The sequence below is a fragment of the Mercenaria mercenaria genome, chromosome 18, assembly GCF_021730395.1.
Source record: "Mercenaria mercenaria strain notata chromosome 18, MADL_Memer_1, whole genome shotgun sequence".
Lineage (NCBI taxonomy): Eukaryota > Metazoa > Mollusca > Bivalvia > Venerida > Veneridae > Mercenaria > Mercenaria mercenaria.
The window spans coordinates 44,587,209-44,605,833 of NC_069378.1; the positions used below are offsets into that span (position 1 = coordinate 44,587,209).

Consider the following 18,625-nt stretch of genomic DNA (forward strand, 5'->3'; position numbering starts at 1 on the left):
TGCAATGATAACAGGTGAGCGATATAGGGCCATCATGGCCCTCTTGTTAAAATATTTTAGAAACAAACACTCATATTCTAATGTTTATAATATGTCCAAACTCCTCACTGATGCAGGTTCGAGCCTCGCTCGGGGCTTTGAATTGTTCATGTGAGGAAGCCATCCAGCTGGCTTATCGGAGGTCGGTGGTTCTACCCAGGTGCCCGCTCCTAATAAATTTATGCACGGAGGGTCACCCGGGTTCTTCCTCCACCTTTAAAGCTGGAAAGTCGCCACATGACCTATAACTGTGTCGGTGCGACGTTACACCCTCCACCCCTCGCCCCCACCCCACAAAAAATAATCCTAAACCGTTGACATTATATACGTAAGCTAAAATAACACAAACGTCATAACTACACAGATAAGCTTGATATCCAATTATATATTTTTGTCTTTCTGAACAGTTTAATAAAATGACAAAAGCAATGGCACCTCTAAATAGGAGTGTGATTGAGGATTTGATCTAAATGTCCTTTTATAGAGACTACACAATTGCCTAGTCTTCAAATTTAGGATCGTATTTCGGACAAACGGGTAGAAACCCAACGCCTCGGAACCGTTTAAGAATTTTGTCGAAGTACGGAATGACGTAAATTGTTTTCGCCAGTTTCTTAGCCCTTTTGTCCTCACTGACACATTTTGGTGTCTCGGATTCGTCAACTCCTGCCTTAAACTCGTCTTGCCATGCGACGATACCACGTTCTTCTCTGGTCCCTGACACAAGGAAAATGTTAGTTGTAACATAAGTCGTACAATATTGTGTAAAACAGAATTGTTTTATCAATTTTTACCCAGTTCTTAAAAATGTAAATATTGTTGCCAGTTCTATAAAGTAATTGCGATATTTTGAACTTAATTGTCGTTAGAACTTTATCTATAATTATCTGTTTTGATTTTCTGATTCAACGTTTTCATAGTTCCCTCGTCTTGGCGGGGCGGTTTATTAGATCACATTGAGGCGACAGAAGGTATCTACAAAACCAGAACATTTAAGAAATATTTTCCTTGAATTACTTCAAATTCCAAACACTGACAGAACTACATACAGTGTGTTTAAACTAAATCAAACTAATACGGAATGTGTATCTATAACATCAAGGCTAAATTCAAAAACCAGTATACTGCTCTTGAGTTAGCCTAATATTCGGTAATTTACACTGACTGCTAAACAGAGATTGTTCACCTGATTGCATTCGTAGTTATACAGAAAAACAAAGATAAATATCAAACAGAGTATGCCACGTTCTAAAAATGTAGCCTCCCAAAAACAAAACCCACAGCATGCAGATGTGCACACTACTAACACACACATACAAAGAAAACACACGAGGACAAAACAAACAAATAAAGGAACACAGTGGGGCACCGCCTTGGAACGGTCAGTGGCAAAAAACACCTCCCTCTGGAAAGTTTAATCCTCTAGAAGCAAGAAGGTATTTCTCTGTAATATCAAGGTCAAGTCTGATAAAAAAACAAGTATTTCTAGAGTTACTGCCCTTAAAATAGTCAAAATGTATATTCTTTGATCTCAGCAATACTAATACCAAATATGTGTTATAATTAGTTACTGTAAAATCTGAGCCAGTCTGATAAATAACCATCCACTTCAAATAAGGATCTTCACACATGGTCATTGAAGTAGTCGAAAATGTAAAATAGACAGCTCAATAACCGGAGTGTTTTAAAAGTTACAATTCAAAGTATTGTTGCGGCTATGCTGTCTCCTTTTAGGATCTTGTATTTTTATCGACGCTGATAACTTCCTCTTTCAGTTTGTTTAATGTTTTTATTTCAGGACCAGTTCAAAATAAAATGTTATTAACCATTCGATAATTTTGAATTACAAAGATGATTTTTCTAACCATATTTTGTGTTGTAAAAACCAACATGAAATACCTGGCATTGTGTTGTCAAAGAAACAAGCCAATAAACCCGCCATAAACACCGGGTTTGCCATCAGCATCGTTATTGTATTATCAAGATCTTTTGAACCTGTAAATCAAATACAGATTTATATAAATGTTGCATTATTCCATAAATAATGAGGAGTAAACTTGATCTTCAAATTTCATGATTGGGCATCCGTGGCCGAGGGGTCAAGGTAACGGACTTCAGAGTTTTTTTAGAAATCCATTATAAAACTTGGAAGACTTTTGAGCCGCTTACTTTCATTTGACGCAGTATTTACAGTATTACTCGGAAATATCTTAAATGACTGTAAAAGAATATGTCGTGCAAATACACATTTAATAGCTAGTTTTCTTTAAGTGTACTGCAGTTATTTGCGCCGCTATTTTTCATATTATGTCTATGTACAAATAACGCCATTATATACATGTTTATGTACATGTACAAATAACGCCATTTTACAAATTGTGTCCATATACTCATAACGCTTTCTTTACATATTTTATCCATATACCAATTACGCCATTTTATCCAGTTGAAGAGTAACTTGACTCTGCAATGAAAATGATCTAGCGTAACAAGTTTCATTGGGATTCATCTAAATGTGGCGTTTGTTTGCGCGACACACAACCATTTACAAATAATGCAAACAAAGATCCTCAACTCTGCAATGCTTAGACCAACACAGGGAATTATGCAACACATGCATTTAATAGTGATCATATGTATAAAACAAGGACAGAAGTCCAAGAAAAAAGCCAAATTAAGGAAGGCAGCAACCCGTACAACACCTACATACAGAAATAGGATGTACATGTAATCGTCTCGATAACAATGTCATGCACATATTATTATCAGATAATTACGTGCATGGTGTCTCATTGGAATTCCGTTGAAGGTGCGGGTGCAGTATGCACCACGGTATTGATTTGCAAGGGGCTAACTAACTAGCGTACGAATATTCCATTTTATACTCCATCCTCACTTTGTTTGTGATAAACGAGCGTACGATTATTCCATTTTATATTCCACCCACCCTAGTTTCGTTTGCGGGGTAATCGTAATATTACATCAGACAAAATATTGATAACATACCCGTCAAAATGGCATCTTTAGAGTTGTTAATCCAGTACTGCAACATCATAGCAACCAACATAGATATTCCAATTATTGACAGGTTACGCCTCGAATTAAGGTCAATGAATTGGAGGTTTGACAGCATAACTCCGGCAAGGACCCCAAAACTGATGATTTGTAATCCGCCAATGACAGGATACGGAATCGTGACAAGAAAAGCTCCAATCTTTCCAATTATTCCAAGAAACATGAAAATTATACCAAGCAGTTGAAACACTCGTAGACTTGCAACCTGTGTGTTATGATGTGCAGAAATGTAATAAATTGGAAAACATCATTTGAACATTCAAATGAACCAGTGGACTGATGGATATTAGTACAGTTTATAGTACAGTATCGAATTTTAAAGTTACACATTTTATGACAAATATTACTTTTTATGTCAAGGAAATTTAACGGAGTACAGTTTACACAACTTTAATATTATTATGCCTACTTTGACAAGAAATATACATGTCTAAACTAAGAAGATATTGCAATATAACGTTGAAAAGAATTTTAAAGAGTATCATGTTTACATTCACCCTAGTGTTTTGTTTTTCAAAAAGAAATGTCCTTGTGTTTTGCTTTTCAGAAAATTTACCCTAATGCATTGTTTTTAAAAAGAAACATTTAACTTAGTGTTTTCCGTTTTAAAAACATTTACTAAAGTGTTTTGCATAAATTTACAAAAAACATTTACCGTAGAAGTATTTAAATTTACCTTAGTTATTCCTATTGCACCAATATTGCCTCCAAATGTTGATGTAGCATGCCCAGCCCCAGCTGCTCCTGCAATAAAACTCAGCAACCCTTCAACTGCAATACCACGACTGACAGCATGCTTCGGTGGAGGCGGAGCTTCGATAACTTTCACGCATGCGTAGTAATCACCGATAGAATCAATTATCGATGCAAGTGTAGCAATCAGAAAGGAAATTAATGCACCGGTATCGTACCTAGGGCGACCAAATTGTCCTGTAAAATTAAAGTTCAGTCAAGCTACCTAATCACAGAGTAAATATATTTACGAATACTGTGGTATAAAACATACATTGATTTTAAAACTAAACTATAAGCTTTATAAAATGAACAAAAGAAATGACAACTGGAAATAAATATCAAATTTTGAAAAAAAAAGTTAATTTTATTCCTCATTTCAAAAAGAGTCGTTGCGACCAGGTAAAATTTGTAAAAAAAAAGAATAAATTATATATATTTTAATTTCAGTAGCACTTTCATCAATCTAATTAAAACAATCTCCTACTATTGCTACGCATTGGATCTGAAGACAATCGATAGAGGGTCACGTTCAGACGACCTTTCCGCTAGCCAATCCGAACTTTACTTTCAACATTTTGAAATTGCAAGTAGAAGTTAAATAATCTTTATTTAGACTGGGATTCCAATTTTAGATATGTGATTATCACGGATTTATAATACTTAATATGACCACATCTAGAAATTTCTAAATTGTGACATAATAAAATAATAAAGTAATTAAAGATTAAAGATAGATATGGTGGAATCCTCGCCTAGAAAACAACAAATGTGTTTTGTGCAGTTTGAAGGTTTGTGCAATTTTGAAGGTTAAGCCAAACGTTTGTTAAACGAGTAAACTAATTGCTTCAAATGAAAATAGATTGGTCGAAATAAAAATAGCGATATTGGAAATCCGATTACACAAAACGATGGCCGTCATATCTTAATTTATGAAGATTGAGTACTTTAGTCAGATTGCACCTTCACCTACTGGTTGAAAAAAATAAAATGAGACTCTTAACTTAAAATGTCTTTTCGTATTGAATTCACCAAACGAGTTGAATAAACAAAGTATATTTATTCACCATAATAAATTATAAGTGGAAAAAAAAGTAATATTCTTTCACACAAGTTAGACTTTTCATTTGAAACGTAGACATTTCTTCTATCTAGACTTGTGATATACAAAGTACATACGACCAACGTCTTATATACTTGAAACTACGGCAACGTCAAAACATTATCATTCTAATGTAACAGTAAAATAAGACATTGCGGCTTTTCACTCTTCCTCAAACATGATAAAATATATAATACCTGGATATGGAAAAATAAGCCATTTTGTTTCACCAATAATGTAAGTGCGAGAGTCTGTTCTAGCGTAGTAATCTAGACTTGTTGGAGACTCATCATATCCACCAGCGGTCGTAACGATCCAACTTACGAACCAGCCCACCATAGTTGCGAGGAGTATCTGGAAAATCAGCAATGTTCTATGAACTGTTATTAAGCATCTTTTGAATCTTATTTAAGCCGAAATTGTCCCGTGTTTTTGACATAGCATCGTCACAGGGTAATGCCAAGAGGCGTGTTCAAAAGTCAGACGGACTAGTCCTTTGCAACAAATTAAGACTAAATCCTAATGACAAGGACATCATGTGATTCAGCATTGAAATTAAATGGAAAATCAAAGCGCGATTTCAATATAAAAACTTCCGTGAACAAAGCTTGCGTACGTCACATATATGAGCAAAGCTGGTATATATTTCTTCATTCCAAATTTAAAACAAGGTCATTATGTAACTTACAGAAGCTTCCATTTTATTTGCGCCACTTGAACAAGTTTTAAGTCTTAATCGTTAGATTTTATATTTGTAGAACAATGAGACTCGCATACAAATTTAAAGACTTACCGAAAACATTTTATGAAACAAAGACCACTTGACGTGGAAGCCACGTGATTTGCTATACCAGGGTATTGGTGTCTTCTTTTTTCCAAGATAAAATGATAACACAAGGGTCACACCAACCGTTCTTGAAAAGAATGACACATTTATTCAAATTCAGCATATTCAAATTAATAAATGTGACTGCAAATATTGTACCATTTTTGTAATGTAATGTAGTAGATTGAGAGAAATGAATAACAACGGCACTTGTATCTAATCTGTACAGAATATAATTCGTCTATGAATGGATAAATTTGCTAATTTAAAGTTATCCCACACTCTCTCTTTATCTGAGATAATATTACATTTGAGTGAAACTATTTTGTTTTCCTTGTGTATTAAAGTCTGGAATTCGTAATATGACCTAATTTGTGTCCTTGTAATTAAGACACTAATATACATCTATGTATACGTGAAATTTATTATTTACTTTAAAAATTTATTTTTTCATCAGATAATGAGATACAAAAAGCACTGAAATTAAGTGAAATGCATTGAAGTGTATTCCTCACTATACATTAATATTTTGTATTTAACATAAACGTCTTGTACCATAACACATATAATATAATCAATATAATACAGAAGCGATAGACGCATTGATTGAAAATATCTGTATATTTACTTGTACTTAAACACGGATATCTGGTATTTTAGTCGTATACCAATTTGTGTAAACCAGTATTATTACCACTAAAGTTATCAGTATTAGTAACACTAAAGTTATAACAGCTTAAGGTTCATGGAAACGTTAATCAGACCCTGGCGTATTGTATGACTGTTCTTTATTTTTTTGCAGTTCAGGAAATGTATATCGAATACCCTGATTAACATTTGGCACTTTTATAGCACTGGATTTAAAATATCGTCTTGTACTATCATGAACAAATTATTTCAATATAAAACAGAAGCGACTTACACCTTGATTTAAAAGATCTGCATATTTACTTGTATTCAACACGTGCAAAACCGCAACTTTTCCAGAATTTATATGAATTCACAAACTAAATTCTGAACTTAAGACAAACACTTATCTGTTACGTTTTACGCTTAGCTCAATAGGGAAAGCGCAGACCTTCGGATCGCGGGGTCGCGAGTTCGATCCCCGGGCGAGGCGTATGTTCTCAATGTCGATTTGCTCCAACTCTGATTTATGTGGGGAAGTTGACTGTGCTTACGAAGAACAGTTTTGTACTGGTACAGAATCCAGGAACACTAGCTTAACTGCCCGCCGTTACATAACTTAAATATACTGTTGAAAACGGCACTCAACCCAGAAAAAACAAACAAACAAAGAAATATATCAGCTGGTCTTAAGCAAATACTGATCATATTCTCTACACAAAAATTAGAAGACCTCATTTTCATGAAATACACAAAGATTAAATCTATATAAACACACAATGCTGCAATTCCCCATTGTGTCTTCGCAAATCTAACGGTAGATGTGAAGACGTATAGAGCCATCAGTGTTAAAGCTGGTATTACAGTTATTGGTCCAATAAATCGTAGCAGTAGACCAACAAGGCCCAGAAAACCAATGAGCATTTGTAGCGCACCGGCAATCATTAGACTTCCAACGAGCTGAAAAAGTAATTGGTTTATTTTATTTCTTTTTTTTTTCAGCCACTTCGACGCAATTTTAGGTCAAATGTTACTTGTCTAGCTTTTGATTGCGAAGAAAGACCCAAGGTGCCACTTCGGGCATTATTTCAAGCACAGGTGGGCACCTTGGTAGAAACATTGACCTTTCTATAGGGTCAGCTGGATGGCTACTTCACAAGAAATGGTTATATATTTCAAGCGAGGTTTCGAACCAATAGCGCTGAGGGATGTGCAGTTCGAAGACTGTGACCATTAGTATTCGGTCACGCTTCCCCATCCCCTACGAAGAAAATAGACCATTCATATCGACAAGATAAAAATCGATAAAAGGTACTTCTCCTTTTTTGTCATATTCTTTTGAAAATCAGATAATGAGGTTGTAATTTATGAAACTGACAGAGAAAAATTCGTAAGCGTCCAGGAACAAACAGAAAACAGACAAAACGATAGTTGTAGAATTATAAGGAATCATTTGCACTTATAAAGGAAAAAACAACTGGTGAATTAAACGGAAATGCCTGGTAAAACGATCCATACTGCACAGGTAAAGTTTACCATGATATCTTACCTTTTGAATTTTTACTACGGTTGTAACAGCTTCGTCTTCTCCGGTGGTAATATTCATTGCAACTGCTGATGAAAATAACGTATCAGCAAGAACTCTTTGTAAAATATATATCCCCCTTTCACCACCTACCTCTTCCCTACCCTCAAGATAAAATAATCTGTGAAGTTTGACAATTATAAGCCAAAGAATGCTTCAATCATTGATCTGGAAGTGTTTGAATAGTCAAAGTTACAGTCACCTTGACCTTTGCTTTCACCACAAAGCATTGAGTAAGATGAGGGGAAATTCTTTTTCTACGGTGCTTTAAAGAATTCTATTCGATCATTCAAATGATTACAAAAATAGCCTATCCCTTTAAAGGTATATTAGATATAAATCTCATATTTAAAATGCATGAACAATTATTGCGTGTTATGTATGTAAAGATAAAATTAACAAGTTTATGTGTATAAACAGTACTGTGCATAAGATTAAAAATAGTACACACTCTATGCTAAAAAGCAATTGGATACCTTTGAAAATATCTTTAAAATGCATATGAGCCGCACCATGAGAAAACCAACATCCGCGCAGTCTGGTCAGGATCCATGCTGTTCGCATTCAAAGCCTGTTGCAATTAGAGAAACCATTAGCGAACAGCATGGATCCTGACCAGACTGCGCTGATGCGCAGGCTGGTCTGGATCCATACTGGTCGCAAACGCACAATGTTGGTTTTCTCATGGAGAGGGTCATATTGACTTTGCCGTAATATGCCAAAACACGTCGACAAAACACTGCATCATCAACGACGATACAGAAAAATGATGCTTTATACAGTTGAAACTCGTTGCCTCGAATTCTAAGGGATCGAGCGAGTTACTTCGAGATAACCAAAATTCGACTGAATGGCATTTTGTGCACGTGTGTTCGGGATGGGTCTTGAAAATAATCTTCGGGAAAGCAGGAGTTCTGAGATAAGCGAGTTCGTGATATTGAGCCTCATATGTATTATGTAAGCTTTATGAACACAGTACTCATAAAAACCATATCCACTTGAAATATGGGTAATAATAAACTAAAATTATTTTATCAGATGATATATTGCTTATAGTTAAAGTATCACTTATGATAATAAATCTCACCAGATGCCACATTTTCAACAGGACAACTCCAAGCCGGAAGTGACATTAGGGCGACAAGTGGAACTACAAAGGTTGCAGTAGGTCCCTGGTATAGTGGTAAGCTGGAAAAAAGCACAAAATGCTCAGACACGCTGAAAACTTGGGGTTTATGTACTAATGGAAATTAATAGATTAAAGGAATTAATGTTATTTACATGTCAAAATGCAGATGGTTCAACATGTGGTTTCTTTTCATAGATTGTTTATCCACGTCCTAAGGTTTCAACATGATGAGAAATTTGGCGAAGTTAAATTTAAATACCTAAATACCTTTCTTATGCATTTTATACGAAATTTGTGAGTACACGTTAAGTTGTGCCATTTAAGATTGTACTGGTCACAATAATAAAACTGAGCGTTTTAATCAAATCTGCCTTACCGGATACCGATCGTATTTTGCAAAAATGTACATAAGCCTGACATAAACATAGTCGTGCTCAAGAGTTTTGCTTTTATCGCCTCGTCTTTGCGAGCACACACTATGTCTGCTACGAGTAAAGACGTCGATAAACTTGCTGACAGGGATAACAGACCATGCTAAAACGGAAACAAATAAAACTTAGTAATGAATTATTACAAAGAAATGATTTCTATAAATGTCACTAGAAAATAAGTCCTTGGAAGCAGTCTTTATACTTGCCGCTTTCTTATTGAACTGTGAGTATATTTGCCTAGGCGCTGTTATTGGTGTGTAAATGGCATTTATTCTTAAACACTTATCTATTGACAAATGAATGCTTGCCTTTGTTCGACCTTTACATTATTCATTTACTACTATCAGACAATATCATATGTTGTGATAAACTTCCAATTTTACCTGTATTGCAAAGCCAAACGTTAATGGGATGGGTGGGCTTTCATACACGTCGTAGATAAATCTTGTTTGTTCGTTGTTTTCTAATTCAACTTTGACATTTTCTTTGCTGCCTTCAGCCTCCTTGACATTGCCTTCATGTTTCGGAATTGTTAAATGTTGTGACTTGGAGTATAAAGTAATGATTAGATAAATAATAAATCACAAATCGTGCGCCACAATTTCTGGTTCGGGAAAACGATACAAAGACACAAAGCATTCAAGTGAAATGAATATCTGTGAAACATTATTTTACTGGCAAACTTTCTAGTCGGAAGATGTAAAACCGGTACATGTATGTTGGTTTTATTTGTCATGTCTTCGCCCCTAAAACGCAATTGTACAGGGACACTATAAGTAAGTAGCTTCATCCATATTTTACAGAACATACCAGCAAACACAAATCAGCAGTTCTTCGACTTTTCATAAAATATGACGGAAACACATGAAATAAAACATGTAAACTCCGCAGTTCGCTCAATACGACAAAAAGGCGCGACAAGTCAGATTAACGTTTGAGATCGCCTCGTACATCAACATGTTTTCAATCTTTTCTTTGATCGAGTTTTCAAAATGCTTGTACAGCCTCACGCATATTTTTTTCTAAATCGGTTTGGTAAGGGTATCTCATTTTCTTTCGAAAACCTTAATTGTAATGCAATTAAGAACTATAGGCTGTCCAGTGACCCTTAATTTCCTACTTTTTTCAATTTGGCTAAAATTCCTAAAAAAAAAAAGAAATATTAACTGAAATTCCCAAGAATGCCTTACTCCCCACCCCTAAAATCCTGTTTTTAATATAAAGGGAAGTACTGCATGGTATATATGTTTTAATATAGTTCTGTAAGTCTTCATATTCAATGCAAGCACTTTACTCAGGCTGATCATGGTCTGCACTGTTAGCTATTCAATCAGTAAATTTTCAGTGAACACCCCTTTGAAGAGTATGTGGTGCTGCCCAAATTGTATGATGGACTAGTTCATTTTAGAATTTCAGCAGGGTAAAGGTTAAAAAAAAATCTTAAAATCCTTGCCCATATTCTTATGTCATAAAGCGGAGGTCACGTTGAATTAAGAAGATAATTTCAGCAGGACATTTTCGCCATAAAATCAAGAAAAGGTTATAACCCTGCAGATTTTTAACACTATAAAAATTACCAGTAGAAAAAAATTGTCGTAATGCATAAATATATTGGAGTTTAAACCATGACTAAAAAAGGTAGTCAGATACTATCAGTCAGGTTGTAGTTATAAAAGAAATCATTAGAGCGTAAAGTTGCAGTCACTGTGATTATATGTTTAATGATTTTAAAAGGAAAGAAATGCTTTAATAAATTGAAAACTATACAGTGTGTTATTTGTTTAAGTGCATTTACGTGAATTACATGTGTATATCAAAACCGGTATTTGAATATACTTTTTTGCTTTATCATTTCATTTGTCTTAATATTATTCTTCGCTAAGACATAAAAACATAACAAATCAGCAATTTGTTTAATGTTCATGTGTTTTGAGTGAGCGAATACGCGACATCAAAAACTGCTTTAAACTAGGCACACAATGTTATTCTTTACAGCAATAACATCAGAACAGATTCTTCTTGTACACTCTTGTTAAGAAATTTGAAAAAGCTTGTGAAATGCTGTCAATCTATTTTCAAACTTATCTTTATAATGTCAGAATACATGCATTACTAAATGAATGTGAATAAATAATGCTGATGTTTTAAAAAAAGATTTAATACAATGTAGTTGAAAAATATCATAATTATAATTTATTATATCTATATAATTATTATTAAAAATTAGGCAAACCTTCCTACATCAAAGATGATTAATTCATACACGCAGTGAAAATAAATGCACCGTTATGGAAGCCTTTGTCTGACATTATGAAACACTTTTGACGTGTCAAACTGTCAACAACACATAAAAGCCATCAGTAGATTAAATGTTTATAAACACATAATCTATCAAATAATCAAGGACTTCGAATGGTTGGTAACATGATTTCTCACGGTCTACACTTTAGAAAAATTGAACCACGAGGGCGTTAGCCCCCGAGTAGTTAAATATGTAAGTATCTGAACGATGACCGTGGTAAATTAGTCAATAAACCACAAAAAAAGCATTTCAAAATGCTTATTGAAATATTTTGATGAAAATTATGCTGATATCCAAATATAAATGGACGGGCCGTCATGTGGTAATTTGACGTCATAATTGACGTCATAATAACTAATTATCGGTCCGCATGTCAATTATTGTTTATGGCAAAATATGTATAGGTTGACGTTCTTCTTTGTTTAACTGGCAATCAAATCGAGCCATATTAGAATATTCATTAACATACAATAGTTACGAAATGTAAAACAATGATTTTCATCATGATCTGATAATAAACGATAAGCGGCTGCTGTTGCTACCACATACTAGGTAACCAGTTTGCAAAAAAAGTCAAATATGTGAGTTATTTTTACAAATTACATTAGAGCGATCAGAACGCAGATAAGTTAAATGTGTCTCCACAAAACATAGTTTTTAAATTTGCAGTCAGACATTTATATGTCTTACATTTACAAATTGCAATTAGAGCATCCTACTCAAATAAAAATACGTACGCTGTATGCGTCTTCAAACTGTTACACTAGTTTGCAAATACGCAGTTAGATAATATATGTAGGTTACATTTTACAGATTTCAATTAAGATTAAAATGCAATGCTTCATTTATTTTAAAGGAAATAAAGGCATACATTTTGTTTCTATTTTTGGAGATTAAAAATGAGGTAGTATATACATGTAATTTGAGTTTAAGATATGCGAGTGAATCCTGCTAAAGCCGATAATGAAAAGACTTTTTCAAAGAACTGTTACGTATCTTCGTTTATTGCATTTGCAATAATGTCCCAGGGCTGAAATTTCACATTGACTAAGTATAACATAGTTTAATTGTTTATATCATGTTTTTACAAATGGCATACTTTTTAAAGGGGGACAACTTTTGGAAAATAGTTTGAGTATCCAGTCACAAGGGGACAGAACTGTACAACATGCTTTGGACAGGTATAGTGTTGGTAAAGATGTCGTTCGGCTACCAAATATTTCTGTGTTTTGGTGATATAATACTATATCGTAACTCCTCTGAGTCAGATTATCTAATATAAGTACATGAATACTTCCGCACGTATAGAACAAATTTGTCTTACATTTTATCGGATACTTTTTCAAGGTTTAGCAGTATATCGCCAAAGCACAGAAGTGTGCAATGCATATCTTACGGTACTGTTGCGTACGATTGGAATCTTAAAGTATTCTCAAAGAGTTGTGTCCCTTTAAAATTAAATAATTAAAATTGAACAACTGCTTAATACTACGTTAAAATAGAAAAAGTGGAAACTCCACAGGTCGCTCAACACAACAAAAACGAAAATGTTGCAGGCTCGGTTTGATTGAGCCTGTTCATTGACGGTAGTGGAAATGCATGCTACCGTCCACACCCTCTAGCCCCGGGTTGAGCAGAACTCAACATTTACACATGCTAAAAGTACAAAAAAACAATTTAGAGACATTCACAGATGTGTTCATACGGCGGTGCACATGGAACCTTCAGTGCAAACCTAGTTTGAAAATGGATTAACTTAGATTAAAACCTAGCTTATGTATCATAGAATATAACATTGTTAACTCTCTAGTGGCAATACTTTTTACTAGATCTTATAAAAAGCGGGTCAGATGTAAGTTAAATCTGAAACTAAACCCAAAACAAGGCCACTGAGCCAAATAATAGAAAAGCTTTGTTAACCCTATAGAGACTTAGTTATTTATTTGATCTGTATGAAACATGGTCACATATTTTATCTCAATCAAGTCTAGGTTAAGTTTGAAACTTGCTCATCTGGTGTTAAAAAGTGGTTCAGTAAGTTATGTCATAAAAATACATTCTTGACGCTGTATGTGCTGTATTTTCTACATGGAACTTTGACAGAACATATCTCTAACAAATGTAAAAAGGGCTATTTGGAATATTTAACTAGATCACTTGGCCATATCATAGAAATACATTCTTAACATTGTTAAGACCTATTTTGTATCTGATATAAATAAAACTAAGTCAGAACGTTTGTCTTTTTATAAAATCTAGGTCAAGTTTAAACTTTTATTATCGTGGGTCAATAACTAGGTCACTATGTTAAATTGTAGAAACTGCTTCTTAGCAATATAGAAGACATATTTTCTGTTTGCTCTATTTAAAATTTATTCAGAATATATTTCTTCATGAAATCAATTTAAATACTGCGTTATCTGGGATTAAGAACTAGGTCACAATGACAAATCATAAAAATCTAGAGACCTAGTGGCCTACATCTGACCAAGATTCAAAATCATCTGACATTTTGTTAAGACAGAGTTTCTAACGAAGTCTCCGTCATACGATAAGGCCATGATTGTGATCTCTGGATTTTTTCAAACAAAATTGTTTACGACGGACGAAAACTGGGTGATCACACTAGTTTGTTTTCCTATCGCACATAATATAATTAAATTCCGTTGAGATGGCACCCTTGAAATATTTACCACAGTCCACTTCGCCCTATTTTGCAAACGTCTTTTGCGAAGGAATGGACAACCTAGGCGCCCTGCTACATGATTTGCCCATTGCCCACATAAAGGACATTTTTTCTGCTTTTCTATAATACACAGTCATTTCAAACAGGAGGCCGTGTATCTGGGCTTCACTTTTGTCACGGCCATGTCTTGATATGACACATCTACTAGTTTCTCAAGGAATTGGACTCGAGAGAGATAAATTTTAACCTTCCATTAAAGTCAAACTAAAATAATCAATTTTAGCTAAGAGCAACAGAGAACAATTGCCCTTTTTTCATGTCTAACAAACATCTTAAGAAATGACAGAAAAAACATTCGTTGCAAAGATGATACTTTCCGCGATTACCATTTTTATGAAGAAAATCAATTTTTGTCTGAAGTTTGAAGAAAGTATATTTTGACCGTAAATGTATAATACATTAAAAAATGCAACAGACTTACCTTCACAGCAGAGGAGTCGTCCGTCTGAATGAATGTAACATTATCAGTTCCACTTAACTTTTCAGTGTTTGCCATTTTCTTTAAACGTTATGAATAAAAATTGTGACTGCAGTCACTCACCGAGCCGCCTGTATTTGTAATTTATGGCCATGACGGGTAAACATTAAAACATCAGCACTAAGCTGAAACCGAATCTAAAATGATTATAAGCAGTCGTGTGCATCAGTCAGACTGCAAATCTGATCTATAATGGCTTTTAAAAATTAACAAACCTTTCACAAAACTGACTGAGCTGAGGTGCCGTCAACCAAGGAAATGTGGTGTAAAAATAAGACACATGACTTTGAATGTAAAATTTAAAACTTGCAAAGTTGCAAGGCTGCTTTCAAGTACTTCTAGTTGTTTTTTTTCTCAGCATAGATTTAGCCGCATCATGAGAAAACCAACATAGTGCATTTGCGACCAGCATGGATCCAGACCGGTCAGGATCCATGCTGTTCGCTAACGGTTTCTCTAATTGCAATGGGCCTTGAAAACGGACAGCATGGATCCTGACCAGACGGCGCAGGTGCGCAGGCTGGTCTGGATTTATGCTGGTCGCAAATGCACTATGTTGGTTTTCTCGTGGTGCGGCTCAATTAGTGTAGACTGTACGCTTTACGTCCTTCCTAAACTTCAGCATAAGCGTAGAAGTGGAACGGTTTATCAACAGCGTAAAAGCTGTTTAAGGTATCCGGTCCACAAATAAGGAAGTTCTACAAGAACAGTGCTATTCGAGGGGTGAAAGCGAAAAGGTTCTAAGTGCATTTTAGAAAACTTTTCAGGAGAAGGTTAAAATTTTTGCATAGAAAAAAGTCTTCCTGAAGTATACAATTCTTCACTTTTTCCTCATTTGAAATTGTCCATCTTTAACTACTCAGTGAATGCAATGTAATGTGAAAAAAAATCACTTAGACCTTTTTCGCAATAACTTTATATATTAACTTCTTGTGAAAAAAATCACTTAGGACTTTTTAACAATAACATTGTGTATTATTTTATTGTATCCTTATAGTCAGTAGAGAATATAATACTTCCTATAAGTCTCAAAAGAGTGGGCTTTTAGCTAACCTGAGCAAAAATAGCAATGTAATGTGAAAAAAAAATCACATAGACACTTTTCGCAGTGTCACTTCTTGTAAACAAAATCACTCAAGACTTTTTCACAAAAGAATATAATATCTCTTGTATTTTTATAGTCAGTTTACTTCAAACAAGTTTCAGATTAGAGATTAGTGGGCTTTATTTTAGCTCAACTGAGCACAAAGTGATCAAGGTGAGCTATTGTGAAAAGATGTCCTTAACCGCTTGGCCAATTTAAACCAAACTTCACAGAAATGTTCCCTCTAAAAACTGCTAACTCAGGCGGAGGATATAGATTCATAATGATCTTCTTCATGTTTGTGTTACGATCAGTAATCTAATAAATAATATGCCATTGTTATGTTAATGCTACTACTAACATTCTGTTGTGTAAATAAAGACTAACACCAACATGACAATCATTAACGTTTTATTTCACATTACATCAAAATTTATCCTTATCATTAATATAACTGTAAGAATATGCAAATATTTTAACTAGACTATTTCCCTTGATCTGTAAACTTAAACAAGGCCCGTATCCATAAAGCAGCTTAGTAGAACTTAAAATTTACCCTAAGTTATTTTAATTAATGATTTCCTTGAAATTTTTATTTGAAAAACCTGCTAGTAATGATGCTTTATGAATACGATCCAGATCTAGTAAAACTAGAAGATGCATTTTTGAAAAAGTGCATGTCTCCCTCACTGCATTGTCATAGGTGAGAATAAATGAATGGCGAATTTTGGACGACAGGAGTCACAATGAGGAAAGGAATAACAATAGGAATCATGTACTAACTAAGTCCAATCATCCTTGTTTGAAGACTCTTGGTCAAAAGGATCAAAAGTTATTGAGCAGAAACTATTTTCGAAGTAAGAGTCACAGTGACCTTGACCTTTGACCTACTGCCCTATCATCTACTCATTGACAATTAGTCCAACCATCCTATCAAGTTTGAAGACGATGGGTCATATGGATCTCTAGTTATTGAGCGGAAACAAAGTGTGACAGACAGACTGATGAACAGACAGACGGGCAGGGCAAAAAGAGTATGTGGGGGGAGAGACATAATCAAATACCTGTATTATCAACAAATGATCAAGTTCCTGTATTATCTACAAATGAGCTGAAAGTGGCCCTGAAATTACACAACTAGCTTACCATATATACAATATGAACTGGAGGTAAAAATGATTTTTTTTCTGAAAAAATAAGATTAGTCTATTCCTCAATTAATGTCCAGTAAAACCTATTCAAGATAAAAGCTGAATGTGAAAATTAGCAAATTAGCGATATGTAAAATGTTTCAACTTCGATTCTAATTATAAAAAAATTTACTGAAAAGAGTCTTTTCCCTGAAAATATCCATAGTAACAAAGCTACAAACTTCCCTTGGCTAAGGACATATCACACACAGCAAACAATTTAATTATTTGAATACTTTGAGGTGTGGGCCTGGGTTTTCTTTGCAAAACAACTCATTAAGGGGAAATTTGTGCCAATGTATTTCAAAATCCCTTCGTGGGTGGCATACTTATAGACCGGACACGAAACAGACCATGTTATCCTTTGACCTCTTTGTATGACCTTGATCTTCGAGCTAAGGGTCTGGGTATTGAGCATGACACATCGTCTCATTACTGGGAATGTTTATACAGAGTGATTTCAAAATCCCTCGTGGAAGGCAGAGTTATGGACAGGACAAGAAACAGAATCCTGTTTACCTCTGACCTGTAAGTTTGACCTTGACCTTGGTGCTAGGTTCATGCGCATGAGATATTGTCTTATTATAGGGATCATTTATGCCGAGTTATGTACCGGACACAAAGTATGATGGAAGTACGGACAGAAGGACACAGCCTACCTTTTTTCTTCAAAGGGCGGGGGACAGTAAAATTCAACAATAACGCTGCTTCCATTATGTAAGAATGTTAACATCTTGAAGTAAGTTTAAACGCACAGTTTATTTCAAATTTGCTTTAAGCTATGTTACTGGAAATGTCTCAGTCAACATTAAACTTCAATAAAAATGTTCACCTTGCAAAAATGTCAACATTATCTCTGGGCAAGTTGAAACACAAACAAACTGTTTCTTTCAACACTCAGAAGCTCTAGAAACTAATCAACCTGAATATTGTGGACAAATGGATTTTACACTTTTAGAGCACAAAATGACATTTAATAAACTATTTAATGGAACATAATGTCTCTTTTCTGTAATTACGTGTATAAATGGCCATACATGATTAAAACTGTAACAGGAATACAAATGTGAAAACAATAAAACTAACTTAATAACCTACTGTCCCTTTACAATAACTCATTGGACAGTGCACTATTGGGGCAATTCAATCCGATTGTTTTTTTTTTGTTTATAACCTAATGTGTGTGTATCAACAAAGTACCACAATAAGACTGTTAATTTTCATGTCAAAGTTTGATGTTTTATGTGAAAGTTCACAAATCATCAGATATTAAGAGCAC

General features: G+C 34.5%; 1 protein-coding gene across 1 annotated transcript; it reads right to left on the bottom strand.

Annotated features, from left to right (window-relative positions):
* Positions 1-445: 445 nt before the first annotated feature.
* Positions 446-15,090, bottom strand: LOC123538160 (solute carrier family 23 member 1-like). The gene is made up of 12 exons (XM_053529809.1): positions 15,016-15,090; positions 9,930-10,091; positions 9,492-9,649; positions 9,055-9,174; positions 7,951-8,107; positions 7,180-7,361; positions 5,742-5,862; positions 5,146-5,302; positions 3,791-4,050; positions 3,046-3,319; positions 1,939-2,034; positions 446-756 (listed from the first exon to the last, which is right to left on the bottom strand). Exons 1-12 carry the CDS (start codon positions 15,088-15,090, stop codon positions 539-541), a joined length of 1,980 nt encoding a protein of 659 aa, XP_053385784.1. The 3' UTR covers positions 446-538.
* Positions 15,091-18,625: the final 3,535 nt, after the last annotated feature.